At 36.4% G+C, this 15,082-nt stretch overlaps 1 protein-coding gene across 3 annotated transcripts in view; it reads left to right on the forward strand.

Moving 5' to 3' along the window:
• SLC24A2 (solute carrier family 24 member 2) overlaps positions 1-15,082 on the forward strand; it is a 111,783-nt gene that overhangs the window by 43,744 nt on the left and 52,957 nt on the right. For all 3 annotated transcript variants that reach the window (XM_039729937.1, XM_039729939.1, XM_039729938.1), the window contains exons 3-4: positions 11,290-11,328; positions 12,377-12,485. In XM_039729937.1, coding sequence (XP_039585871.1) covers positions 11,290-11,328; positions 12,377-12,485 — 148 coding nt within the window. The remainder of the gene's footprint in view (positions 1-11,289; positions 11,329-12,376; positions 12,486-15,082) is intronic.

Consider the following 15,082-nt stretch of genomic DNA (forward strand, 5'->3'; position numbering starts at 1 on the left):
TGTCTTTTATTTTCACTGTAGTTTTGCTTTATATATAACAAACTATGAGATGGACACCTTCTTTCAGCATGCTGTGGAATAAATACCACCTCTTCCTGCATGCACAATCAAATCCTGCTCTCAATTAATTTAGTTTTATGCTAATGCCATGACATTAATTCCAAGTGGTGTGAAATCAGACTTTGAGACAGGTTTTTTTTGTTGTTTTGATCCGTAGGGCATATTCCAGTGTCCCCTGTACTTGTTATTTTTTTATTAATATTATGATTTTACCTCATCTTCTTAATTTTTTCCATGTAATGTCTGTGAACCAGAATGCAGAGGCTTTGATAATTCAGATTTAACTAGAATATTGAAAACTATTTAAAATCATGATTGGTTTGAGAGAAGTTTTCTGTGACTGTAAATAGGAAAGTTTGCAAACAAAACACTGTTAGGAGGAATTGAACAGTGACAGATCTGATGATTCTGTCCCTTTCAATAAGCATGGTTTTGAACCAAAATAAAAAAAATTATTTTAATAAAACAAGCACACTTCAGGTATCACCATTGATATCCACAGCACACAGCACACTAATGGCATACTATTTATGAAGCATATTAAAAATCTACATACACAAAGATATCTACTGTAAAACTGCCAGCAAAGCTACTGTAAAGTAAACAGGAGACAGACAGACTTCAGGAGTTCTAATTTGTGTTTCTCCTCATTCTGTCCACACACTGTTTTACAAATGGAAAGATGACTCTACAAGATTCAAATACATTTATTCCTTTGACTCTCTTAGTCAACATTACAAGCACAAAAGGTTAATGTAAAAGACCATGTATATAAAAATATGAAGACCGTATAGTAAATAAAAGACCATATACTAAAAAATAACTTAAATTCATAAAATCCTGATTGGATACTCCCAAACTCCCACATGAAAGATCCATGTTTACTGACAATTTAGCTTGAAACAGACTGCAATTGTACAAATCTCAGGTGAATATTGTGAAAAGAATCACGCGTGCATTGTTCACTGAAGTTTTTATATGCTTGCAGAGTGATTGCAAAACTAGAAAAAAGTAGATACATAGCAATGGGAGTTTGGTTTATGGATTACTTCCAGATGAATTAATATTGCTGAGCATATAGTGATTTCTGTTTTACCTTAACTAAAAGTTTTCTTTTTATGACTAATTTAATTGTATTAAAACTGTATCGTAGGGAGCTAGGTTGTTCCCTCCTGGAGCAACCAGATTTTTGTAGATCCAACAGTATGTGCACTACCTGGAAACATTTGTTTTGGGATGTTAAAACCAAAAACATGCTAACCTAGAACATAACCACAGGAACTGGCTATTAAATAATCCACAAATGTGTGTACTAAGTCTCAGAACATGGTTTTATTTGTCATAATAGAATTCATACCCACTGTATTTCATTATGAGGGTACAGCTTCACTGTGCAAGTTCAACTCTTAGTTTCAAATTCCCTCTGTCTTGGGTGGCTTCACTCAATGCAAGGGTGTAGTTTTTGTTAAAAACTCTCCCCAGTCCTTCCATTTGGTGTACCTTTTACACTGAAGAAGGGCTGTTTGGGCTGGGCAATATTGAAAGTAGTGGGATGTAATAGCCCTCTTATTGCTAAGTGCAGATAGTTATGACTGCACTTATTAAAAGCAGATAGCTGAAACAATGGGAACATCCCTCTCAGACACAGAGGTCTGCCAGTCCCTGAAACAGAAGTGTTCCTGATGGGCTGGGTTTCCATGAGAATCGTGTGATGTGCCTGCCAATGAGATAGGAAAAAAGAAATGCACCAGGAATGTCTAAGATACAATGAAAGAAGCAGAGGTTCTGGAGGAAAAATCATAAGAAAAGACCTCCTCACACTGTCTACTATTTCCTCTCAAGAGGAAGCAGAACGCCAGGCAGTGATCTCACTCTGGTGACCAGTGACAGGACCTGAGGGAATGTCATGAAATTGTGTCAGGAAAGGTTTAGTTTGGAAAAGGCTCTTCACCCCTAGGGCGCTGGAACAGCTCTCAGAGCAGTGGTCACAGCACCAGCCTGAGAGCTCAAGACACATTTGGACAGTGCTCTCAGGCACTTGGTGTGACTCTTGGAGCTGTCCTGTGCTGAGGGAGGAGTTGGACTTGATGATCCGTGTTGGTGCCTTTCAATTCAGCATATTCTGTGATTTTATGATAGAGACAGACTGTGCATTTGGGGAGTAACTGATGGCTAAAAGGATGCTTACAGCTAGGCCTAATGGCATGGTCTTGTGCTTGTGACTTCTGCAGTTAAAGACTGCAGACTTAGAGATACCAGACTTTAATTTTTATTGTAGTGGAATGGAATTATACAAAAGATTGATGGAGTTACTGTGAGTTTATCTTCTCTTGCTAATTGAAAGACCTTGCAGACTCTGATTTTGGCTGGTGTCCAAAATAGCATTTCTCAGCAAAAGTCTCAGAGAAACCTCATGTTTCTCTCTCAGTGAAGCTCATCTGGCAGCTTACAGGTGAAGAAATGCTTTTGCCATAGGCTGTAAATGGGATTAAGAGGTGAAACACAGCTAAGAGCTGTACGTCAGTAGCACCTCTCTACTTCACCATGAACTCTCTCTTGCTTTCCTCTATTACATCCTATTAATGTAATAATAATGTTTCCTATTAATGTAATAATAATGTCTCCTATTACATCCATGTAAGTCCTTCCTAAATCCAGTACACCTGCTTTCCCAAATGCCTTATTCTTTTCTATCACAAGGTGAATTATCCTTGGATCTGTATGTTTTGCTTAAATATTAATTGGAAGCTGTTTTGGGAGGACCAGGAGAGCAACAGAGACACTGGCAATGCTTTCCCTAAAGGCATCTGGTCCATAGTTGTAGGGACAAATCAATAGTGTGAAAAGCAGTGTGAAATAGCACTGATGAATGAAGGTGAGCACAAAGATTTTCTGTCTATCCTCAGTTCTGTCATAAAGGACACAGTTTATCTAATGATCCAGACACTGACAGCCAAAATGGGGAAGTTCTGATTTAAGGTCTAAATGTTGTAACCCTTTGTTTAGGAAGAACAATGTCATTTAGATCTTTCTGCCTCAGTTTCATCTCTTAGCTCTAAAAAAGTTAAAAGCAACCTGGAACATGCCTACTGCAGATTGTCCAGAGTCTGGACAATGTCTTTTGGTCTCTATAATCCCAGCACATAGGGATGCTCATGATTTCAGTGTCACAAATCTTAGATATCTTTCATCTTAATGCCAAGCAGAACATTGTAGAAAAATAGTTAAAAGCAGTTGTAATCAGAGTAAGACGGAAGCTAATGTAGTCCTGTTTTTTCTTCTCCTAATCTGAAGAAAACTCTTTGTTTTATGGTTGTAGATGAAATTTGGAAATCTGACTTGCTTTTCTTTTCAGAGCTCCATCAGACACAGTGCTGGTTTCTTATCTGCAGTTTCTCCTGTAAAATTTCTTCGCTATGTCTTCATAAAATATTTTCTCCCTACTATTTCTTACACCTGCACCAGGTATAAGAAAAAGCCTTAGATGGCATCTCCATGTTTCATTTGAGAAGAAGAACCTAAGAGGCAGTGATGGAAAAGCTGAAAATGGTTATCTGAAGGATTAATATAGAGGCAAATGGTATTCAGTGTCAGTTAGGAGGACAGTGAGCCTGAAATACTGTTGAGTCAAATAGGTAAAAGGAAGATACTTTATTTTAGTAATACTTTGTCTTGGACATGATGTCTAGTTTCACATTGTAAAACTGAGAACATGTAACATAATCCAGTTGGTGGGTGAATAAAAAAAATTAAACCATCACATGTTCATTTGTTTCCCTCTTACAATGTTGAGTAATTAGTCCACATCCTATGGAATGTAAAAAGCACTTGTACTTCTTATGGGATGTGCAAGTTTTATGTGTGCTTTGATGACGTGAATTCTCATATAATCTTGTAAATCCTAATCTAGGTTCAGACTTATTAGAGACATAAATAGCAGAAAAAAAATTAAAATATTAAATCTTAAATCATACATATAGATCCTTTACCTGCAGCTATTGCAAATGCTGCTCTTAAAGATTTGCTTTGTATCTTATTGAAATGAATCTCTATGTTGTGCTCAGCATGAGATGCAAAACCCAAAAGAGCACAGTTAATTTCTGTAGAGAGGGCAGTCATACCCAGTAACCAGCCCCTAAAGGAATCAGCCCTCTCCATAAGAACAGAGTTCTTTACAGGCACTGTCTCTATTCCTAGTTAACAAATGAGGATATGGAGGAACGGAAGTTGACTGCTAGATTTTGCCTGTTACACTGCTATAAAACTGATATGCAGGTTCCTGCAGCCCACAGCTGCCATCATGCTTGCAGGGATGATGATTTTACATTTTGAAACACAGTTATTTGGAATAACTGTTTGTACCTCAAATCTGACATCACCAATACCAGCTGTATTGGTGATGCTTTCCTTTAGAGCTGCTCTTTCTTTTTTTTTTTTTTTTTAATGTGTGAATTAGACCACTTTTAATGTTAATACTGTTTCATGGAAAAGGTAGCACCACAGGATAGCCAAGACTTTCCCTTTGGCCACTGTTCTGTGTTCTAGTCTCTGTCCCTTTCTAACACTGTGGCTAACATCCACTGTTAGCAATACTCAGGTAGTATTCCCAATATTATTCATTATTGTACATGCCCCTCACACATTTGCTTATCCAGAGAGCTGGATCAGGCATTTCTATCAGCTGACAATAAAGTCAGCCGAGATCCTGGTAACAAAAAAGTTGCCTGGAGGGGAAAGGCAGCTGTAAAATAAGATGAGAGAAGTGAGATCTTGGTGGAGCAGGGACATTACGAGGGCAGCTGAGGATGTGTTGATTCAGCATTTCCTCCCTATGGGCTGTGCAGGCTGGTTTCTTCTCTGCAGCTGGAGCTGTCCTTCAGGATCTCCAGGGTGCTTGAGGTGGAAAGACAATGAAAGTGCAGCCTTTTTTTCTCATGTGATGAATCCTCTGCAGCATACAGCCAACTGACTGCAGTGACATTTATTCAGGAGCTGCAAATCAGCGTAGCAACAGCCGCAGTTGAGATTTGTCAAACCATTTCCCCTCTGGGAATTATTGTGACCACTTCTAAGGGGAACTCTGAAACCTCCATTATCTGTAGCAGATCCTTTGTTTTTTGCTGGCTTCTTACTAAGCCACTCATGTTTGGTTGTGTTACAAGAAATGAAGAGCAAGCATTTCCTGTCAGTGGTCTCTATGGTGTTGTCGCAGTTCAGATTAAAACATTCCCAGTCCCCTCCTTAGATTTTGCTTCTTGTTTTCTAGGTGATTTTGCTTCCAAAATTTCTTAAGTTTCCAGAACTTATACTAATGCACTTATGCTTTCTCATGTAATGTTGTTGATGCAGTAGCAGCATATTAAAGACTTTAAATCCACGTATTTTAAAGTTGTCCACATAAATCCATACTGAAGTACTTAAACTGTCACCTGTGAACACGTTTTGTGCGTGTGTATCTAATGACTGCTAAGTAGCTAGATTTATTTATTTATTTATTTAAGGATTATTTTGCCCTTCTGAAAGTTTCATAGACATACAGAGCCGTGGTGCTAATTTGACGCAAAAAATAGCAAAAGGTGACTTCATTAGTAAGTCTTGAAACAAGGGTAAGAGGGACAACTTAAAACTGCATAATTACTTTTGACACTAAGGTGATTAAAAACTCATGAAGTCTTTAAGCTTGAGCTATTACATTGCCACCCTAAGCCAAAGATACCTGACTTTAAGCAAGTTCAGAGAAGGTAAGAGACATGGGGCAGACTCTTCCTTACACATGATGAGTAACTAAATACCATATAATTGGTTATACAGTCTGACTAGAAGAGCCTTATTTCACAGTGGGATTCACAGATATCTGGAATTAAATCAGTTGACCTAACTTTAGCATGTGATTTAGCAACTGATGGCTTACACCATCTATTTGTCACTGCTCAAATCAACTGAGATGCATCTCGCCTGAACATTTATGAGGATTCACTATGTGTATGCACATTGGGTAATTGCATGAATAGACTGGCATAAAAGAGACAACTGATCTGAAATAATAAAGCCATTTCGCTTGTTCCAGAGCTACAGCTTTCACACTTGGTGCCTCTAAACAAGAAGTTATAAATGTAGTCAGATATTCCATTTTGGTGGTCCAGGTTAATGTCTTTGGAAGTTCAACCTCTAATTTAATAAATTCTTCATTTTGATGAGTACAGCAACTTTACAGCTTCAGGTTGATTTTGGATGTGGTTTTCTGAATCATATTTCTTCAACAATACAGAAATATGCTTCTTTAGGTAAAACTCACCGTTTCATTTTACTTTTGGGAAAGGGATAGGTGAAAGGAAGAAAGAAAGCAAAGTTAAAAATAACTTCAGCATATTTTTCTACAGTGTAGTCACTAAAGCTTTTTCTTCCTGTGTTTTAAATAAGATCCAGGGTCCTGTACGCAGGATGTATTAATTCACAGTCTGGATTCAGATACTGATGTCTAAGCAGTAGCATATAAGTTAAAATATTTGCCATCAGTTTACTATAGCTTGAATACCGAGGTATTCCCTTGCAGCTACATACAGCTTTTCTACAGAAATAATCTAGAGAGTGGGGTAATGAGGTGTGTCACCTCAGGACTTTTACTTCAGTTTAAAGTTGCGCTGGGCCCACTGCAGCACCTCACAGAGGTTCTGCACTTAGTGATGGTCAATTTCAATTTCCATGGATACCTAGAATTTTAGGGTAAGTATGTTGAGACCACTAGGATTTCATCTTTTGAGCCAACCGTCAAGTAGGCAAATGTTATAACTTTGAATTGTTTTGGAGTATTCACAGAAAGGAGCTCTAAGGGATTCTTATTTGGTAAAATTCAAATATGTATTCATTAAGAGAACTAGATAAAGTATTAGCTTCGTTTTTTGGTTGCCTCACTAAGCTTATTAGTCTTATTTCTGAAATCTGCCTAGCTGAATTTGTTGCTAGGATTTTAGTTATGTTTTTACTTGAGTTACCATATAATTTAAAAGAAATGCAGAACAGTTCTATTCCAAGTGCATTACTAGCACTCCTTAGGATACTGGTTTTTAGAAATTAACTAAACTGTCTTAGGTTAACTAGATCGACTTCAATGGCTGGCTTTGAAATCTATCTCATTTTTCTGAAGTTCAGTCTAACAAAATACCCTATAGACCTTAAGTGTAAGATTATACAATCCTAAACAAATGCTCCAACAAAACTTATCTTCTGTAATTTACTTGAGAACTTACAAGTGGTGACTCACTGCCAGCTGTAAAGTTGCTGTGTCCAGATGCCACTTTTTAAAATAGGCTTAAGAGAGAGCAGCAGAAGTCCTGGGCTAGAAAGCATCTTGAGGCAATTATGCAAATTCCTGTCTGGCCTCATATAATACAATAATTGGAGAGACCATACTGCATTCAGAACAACACTGCGAACCAACAAATATCACTAAATACCTTTATTCCCAAAAAACCTGATTGATTGGTTGATTGATTGATTGATTTTTAACAGCTTTCCATTATTATATTTGGAAAATATTTATCAAGCAGAAAAGAGATGTGAACCCACACTGCAGAAAGGGTGTTGAAATCCCATTACATTTTTACTTGCTATTCCTTGACAACTTTCTTTTCTCATGTTAGGAGAAGAGAAGGGGCAGTCCAGTTCACTAATTGTTTCTGGCTACTGAACCTTTAACATGGAAGTTTCAATTAGGGCAACAACTGCTGAACAGTCAGCTACAGACAGTCAGCTTTCTGATTCTGGTTGTGGACTACACACTCTAAGAGATTATTCTAGTTACTAGCCATCTTTTGTTAAGAGGGATGCTCTGCGTCAAATTCCTAGAGCTTTTTATAGATTCTGCTCCTCCTTTGACTGTCATGATGCCCTTTATGACAGAGAAAAGCACTGGGAGACTCTCAAGGCACTTAGTGAGGCATCACCTCTTGCATAAATTGCTCAGTTCTCAAGAACATGTGTTCTCAAACAAGGCAAAGAAGTTGTCAGGCTCAATCACTGATGAACCTAGTTCACTGAGGAAGAGAGACATATAAAAATAATTCCAGGAACTATTTCTCTGTAGCAAGTAGACATTTTTAATGCATCCTTCCTGAAACAAAATGTTTTAAGACTTTTAGCTCACCTGAAGCAAGCTTGAATACGTGATCATTGATGGTGGCAGGAGGATGGGCAAATTCCTATGTCCTGCCATGGGGTATGGGGGAGAACTAACAAATACTCCATTGAATTCTCTAAAAACATTATTCATCTGTCTAATGATTAATCATTTTATAATTCTGATAAAAACAGGATAGTGGATTGTGCCCCGAATGTTTTGAACAAGGTATGCTAGAAGTAATTTTTTTTCACTATGCATAATCATAATAAATTCATGGTTTTAGAGAAATTAAAGTATACAATTGCAAAAGATAATTTTTACTAGGAAAATCTTCAGAAATATTTGTAGTTTATAAGACATGGAACCTTCATCTCTTTCTGATCCTCAGTGAACTAACATGCAACAGTTGCCATGGCTTAAGAACAAATCTATCTTTAACTAAAACCATGTATTTGCTTTTAAATATCATTGTTGAATGTATCCACAAATGCAATATTCCCAGTGCAAAGAAACACCACCAACTGGACCAGTTTTTAAGTGTGGCATAAAATGCCTGAACACTAATGTTTCTGCAAGGGAAAAATGATACTTTAAGATACTTTCCCATGCAGTGTATGATACCAAAACTAAATAGCAAAGACCATGTTCAAAACTTCCGGTGAACAATAGTAAAATAGTTTACTTTTTCCATCCTGGTTTGGACAAAATGCCATTCAATACTGTAAACAGCAATACAACTGATTTTTTTCACTACCATAGTTTAAGACACTATTTAAAGGTAGGGTTTTTTATCGTTTCTCCAGGATAGAATCCAGGAAAGATGAGTATTTAATATTACCAGGATGTCAAACAATTATTACATTCCTGGTTTTGAAATTGTCGTGAATATTTCTGCTAGAACATAACTTGACTGGAAGTTAAACTCAGAAAAAATTGCATGGCTAATCATGAGAGGAAAAAATAATTTTAAAAATCCATTTAATGGTGTATGCCCCAATTTGTATTGGCAAATAATTAAATTATTTCACACTTCTGTTTCCTTAATGCATGGAAAATGTGTTTCATTATTCTTTCTCTTTTCTATGCAATTATCTTTTACTAATTGAATTATGTGGTGCAAATTATCAACTAGCTGTTTTTATGCATACATTTAGCTCCATCTCATTCTTTTTCAAATATATGAGAAGTGTTTCATTCAACATGAAATTTTGAAAAGTGATAGTCTTCAGACCTTTGTCAGGTAGAAAGTACAATTTACTCAGTTTCATCAATTATTCATTCTCATATCTTTCAATATTAAAAATTTTTAAAAAATTATTTCCTATCTTCAGAAAATCAAAGTTCCAAATAATATATTTTTTTAACTTCTAATCAAGTTCCAGTTCTGCATATTCATCCACCTATCACAGACTTTATTTCTATAACTATATGCACTGATCCTTAAGACTCAACTACTCTACAACTTCTTGAAGGGAGGTTGTAGACAGGTGGGGTTGGTCTCTTCCACCGGCCAGCAACTGACAGAACCAGAGGACACAGTCTCAGGCTGTGTCAGGGAAGGTATAGGCTGGATATTAGGAAAAAATTTTTCACTGAAAGAATAATAAAGTACTGGAATGCTTTTCCCAGGGAGGTGTTGGAATCACCATCTCTGGATGTGTTTAAAAAAAGGCTGGACATGGCAATTGGTGCTATAGTCTAGATCCTGAGCTGAGGTGTTAGGACATAGGTTGGACTCAGTAATCTGAGGGGTCTCCTCCAACCTCATTATTCTGTGATTCTGTGGTACTCTAAACTGCTTTTTTTTGGAGACAATAAAAGCTTTTTTTAGCTTGTCTTTTTTGTCACCTTGCAAAGTTTCCTGTGAGATGGATTTTTTTCCCATGAAGGTCCCTCAAAATACTCACATATAAACCGTGGATTTGCTCATTTTTGTGTGTTTCTATCTGAAACACATGAGTACGTATAATATATAACTATATAAATGTACACATTAGGCCAACATTTTCTGAGATGCATCCACTTTTAAAATAACATTTTAGAACACAGATTTTTTTATTTTCTTTTTGTTTCCTTTTCTTTTTATTCTTTTCAAAGTTCTTTTTGTTTTCTTCAACAGAGAATAATACTTTTTTCCTATTATTTTCTTATATAAGGATAGATTTATTTTAGAGGTGACAGGTAGTTCCTTTCTTAGAACAAAGATTTTTGTTGGTCTGATTATCTTTTCTTTGAGTTAATAGTCAGAGCTGTAACAGTACATTTTTGACAAGGAGTTTGGTTCTCATTATTCTTGTATTTATTATGGAACATAATTGTATTTATTATGGAACATAAAGAATGCTCTGTCATCGGTGTTTGTTCATGGCTGCTTGCCTTCCACTTGACCTTCAAAGTCAGTTAACCTGAAGGGCATGTCCAAAAAATCACTGTTGATGTGTGTCCAAAAACTGTGTTTCACTGAATGGGACAGCAGTTCTGTGGAGCAGTTGCAATGTAATTTGTTTTCTGTGTATTGCATAGCAGTAAAGAGTCTTTGAGATGGAGAAAATAATTTAAGACCCATTCAGAGACTCATTTTCTTTCATGGCAGGGCAGTGTGTGCCATGTTGGTTACCCTTAATCAGAGCTAAATGGTTATTTATAGGGAGTTGTTAAACTGAAACACATTTTTTCATTTCCTTGCCTAGTCTCTTCCTGCAAAATATGAAGGTTACTCCTTTTTAGGCTTTTTGTGGAACAGTTGGTCAATCCTGAGTTTCTTGTTGCCCTTAGTCTTCTATCTTCACTCTCTCAAACTGGTTCCTGTACAGGGAGTTTGGCTCCCTCAGTAATTTGTATGAAGTGAACATTGTGATCTGCAGCCCAGCTGCTGTGCCAGGCCCGAAATGACAGCAGTTCCTGTCCAAGAAACTGACAAGAGTAAAAGGCACTTCCACATTTCAGCGTGGATTTACTCTGATTTACTGGATCAGTAGGATGCCTTGGGTGGTTCAAAAATCTATCACAACAGAATTCATAGGATCAGGCATATGTGATGTCCTACTGCCTTTCCATTCCCTGTGCGCTCCATCTGACATTTCTTTTTGTTCTTTTTCCCATTCTTGCAGTCACCTAATGCTGGAGACAAGGATGACCAAACGTTGACGGTAGGTAGCAATTATGCATCTGAACATTTGTTTCTCAAGAGGGTGGTGAGGCAAGCCTTACATTAATTTGCAGTGCATCAACATTTTTCTACATTTTTCTAAATTGCTGGGATTTCTTTCTCCTCCTATACTGCTACGGAGTTTAAATAATTTATTTCCAAACATAAAGCAGTGAATTAATCTTCTTTATTTGTTTCTATAATTTATCACTTTTGTATGTATATGACACCAAAGATTAATCCAAGTATTATTGCCAAATATTATTTTCTTCAGTGTTGTTTTTTTTCCCTCTAATTGGATTTCAGGGTCTTTCTAGTCAGTAGTCTGTTGGCTCTCACTATACTTTTTATTGAAACAAACAAACACAAAACAATCTTACTCTGTGAGATGTATATATATAGTGCATTGATGCATGGGGAACAGAATCTCAGAGTGTGTTTTGTATTTCATTACAAGTGTGCAAAAGATGCTTGTACATTAGATTCATTGCTGTAGATGTCTGTACTGCCTTACCACGCTTTCAATCTCTTTTTGCCATGAGGCTTCAGTGAATCCAGCCAAAGCAAGGAGCATGTTTCTGACTGAGTCCCATTAAAAAAGAGTACTACTGTCTGCCCTTTTTCTCCATAGTTTTGATCATATGCATATTTGCAGTGTACTGAAGTAATGAATATTATAACTTACTTCAGGTATTCAAGCAAAAGGTTCTACAAAGAAACAAATTGTTAGTTCTTCCTGATGCAAGTATGAGGTTTTCATTTTCTTAACATTTTATGAGTTTTCACAAAGAAGGATTGTTTTTGCCATGTTTTTTTCCCTGACTCCTGGGAGACTAATGGCTGTTCAGACAATCCATCCCCTCCAGAGAAATTATCTATAGTTATGGCAATGGGTGATAAAGTCTGTAGCTTAACATAACCTGCTATAGGCAATAGTTCAAAATGTTTCATTGTGCAGTGAGCTGTGAGATTAATTCATATTGTTTCAGACATCTTTCCACACAAAAACCAAAAAGACCCTAAATTCTTCACCATTTTTTTTACCCTAGACCAAGCCACGTCTCCAGCGGGGAGGAAGCTCTGCATCTCTCCACAACAGTCTAATGAGGAATAGCATCTTCCAGCTTATGATTCACACACTTGACCCACTTGCTGAAGGTATGCTTTTTTTTTTTTTGTCCCTGATGCAAAAGCAAACAAATGCTTTATTTTTCCTTTCTCTCCATGAAACTGTTTGTTGCATTTATCTTGCTTTAATCAGTCTTTTCTGAATGTGTCTGGAGACACATTTTCTGAGAGAGTTCCGCACTTTTATGGTGTCGTATACCTTCTCCCACCAAGACTTTCAACTTAGGAAATGTGTTCGTTACAGTAAAACTAAAACTGGTCACTTGGTTGATCCTTAAATACTGATTCTCTTCTGGCTTCAGCAGCAACATAAAAGCTACATGAACTGTATCATCCTGTACTTTCATGAAGATTTTTGTTTGTTTTCCTTGCTGGTTTTGAGTTTATTTAAAAGGAATGTCACAATGGTGGATAATTTGTCATGTGCACTGTAGAAAAGAATGAGAATCTGTTGATTTGACTTCAGGTTGTTTAATGCTGGCATTAATAAAAATGCAGCCAACGCACCTCTGTGTTACATGTGTGTAAACAGTTTACTTGCTTTATCCAAGTGTGGCATGATTTACTGTTCCTCTGACAAATTAGCAACAAGACCACTGCTTTGATCTGAGAAACTGGCAGGAAAACCATATTGGCTTTGTAAATGTGGGGTGATCTGACTCTCAGATTCTTGTAGAAGAACCAAAAAAATTCAAGGCCATGTGTTATTTGATGTCTATACATCTGTAGGACTTCTCTTGCTGCAATAATAGTTATCTTGAGAAATAGTACTTGTGAAGGAATAAGGATGTTCTAAAGAGACTAAAATATTACTGACAGACATTTCAAACTTCAGTGACCAAAAACTATATATAGCACTTCACATGAGCATATATGACAGATTGAAGAGTACAACAAAGCTAGAATTGTTGACTGGAGCACAATTTGAGCCTAATGTAAATTGAGAATAAGATCATCTCTCAGGTATTTTTCCATTGCTCAAGCTTATTTCACTTGTTTCCCATACATGGCTTGTTCAGTGTTCAGACCTCTCTACTTTTCTGCTGTAGTAAGCTTGCATGGTGTAGTGTGATCGAGAGTCTTCCCCCTTCATGACAGTGAAGGACAAAAGGGGTTTGCAATCTGAAATTCATCTTGAGAGAGACAAAATCCCTACACTTCTGACAAACAGATATTACTTATAACTAAGTTTGTCAAGTGCCTCAATTCTGGTTTTCATTTTATCAGTAAAACAAATTGTCAGATACAATTGAAATGATTGATTGATTGTGGATTGATAGAGATGTTTGCAATGCATAAATCTTATTTAAATTAATCCAGTAACATTTTCTTCAGGGGTTTTTCGCCTGTAGTACTTCACTGTTGGCAAATTTTTTCCTTTCCAAAGTCTCACATTTGTCCTGAAAGTAATACTCTTTAAAAAGACTGGGAATAGAAACATATTCCAGCCATCAAGTAAGTGCAAGGCAGTAGCCATTTCATTATCTGAACATTTCATTAAAACTAACACACTGCATTAAATTTACAAAAGGGAAAAAGAATTTACCTACATTTACATTTAGCTCTGTATTTTAATGCAAAACTTCCATGAAGAAAGGTCCAAGAAGCTGGTGGGAAATAGCCTATGTATGTGCAGATATTTAAGTTGGTATATATAAAGAAGCCACTATTTCAAGCTTTTGCTGACTTTACAGAATTCAAATTTTAGTTCATGAGAGCATGCAATTCATTCAATCACTTGTTTTTGCATGTGGAACTCTGGTTTTAACTTTTTATAAACAGTTGTAAGTTTTTATAAACTTACAACTATAGGAAAAATCTGAGAAAAAATGAATCCATGTTTCTGTCACACATTATTAATCTTTTCTGAGCACCACCTCATTTGTACACAGACTTGGCTTTCAAGATCTTTTGCACAACAGGCAGTTTGGAGGGCAAACATGGGAAGTACTGGATGTCTCCACTGGACACACTCATGTAGTTTTCTGAGATTTTAAGCTTTTGAGTGTCTGTATTAATTATTCTGCATTCAGCTTATTCTGCAAACATCCATGAAAGAAAAATTCCATTTTATGTAAATACTATGTCAGGTTGAGGCAGATAATGCTAGTTAATACATTTGGATGTCATTGTTTTTTAATCTTACATTCACTTAAAAACTGTGTGTGAAAATGGATGTGGATACCTACTGTATACAATATTAATTATCTACTTCAATCTGTATGAATTTTACTGACCAAATTCTCCCCATCTTTTTGTGTTTTTAATCTATGTATAATGACATTGAAGAACCAAATTTGTGCATCATCTTTATTTTAAGAGTCTTTTTCCATGCTAGCTAAATAATTTTTTTAAGCTGATAGCATTTAATTTTTACAAATTGAAAGAAATAATATTTATTAAAAGGCTGAGAAATCAGTCCTTTGCTCTATAAACACATTATGTGGAGAGATGAGAAATGTAAAAGAGTACCTGGAGCCTTCTCTGGCCCATGTGGCTCTCTCCAATTTACATGTCCTTTCCTCTACCAAAAAGAACTCAACAGTTTTGAGTTTTGTGTAAGGAAAGAAAACTAGGTCTGCTGTACTTGTGTAATGAGTGACGGTGGACCTGCTGCATGACCTGTG

This window comes from Passer montanus, unplaced genomic scaffold (genome assembly GCF_014805655.1).
Source record: "Passer montanus isolate IOZ18808 unplaced genomic scaffold, ASM1480565v1 scaffold7, whole genome shotgun sequence".
Lineage (NCBI taxonomy): Eukaryota > Metazoa > Chordata > Aves > Passeriformes > Passeridae > Passer > Passer montanus.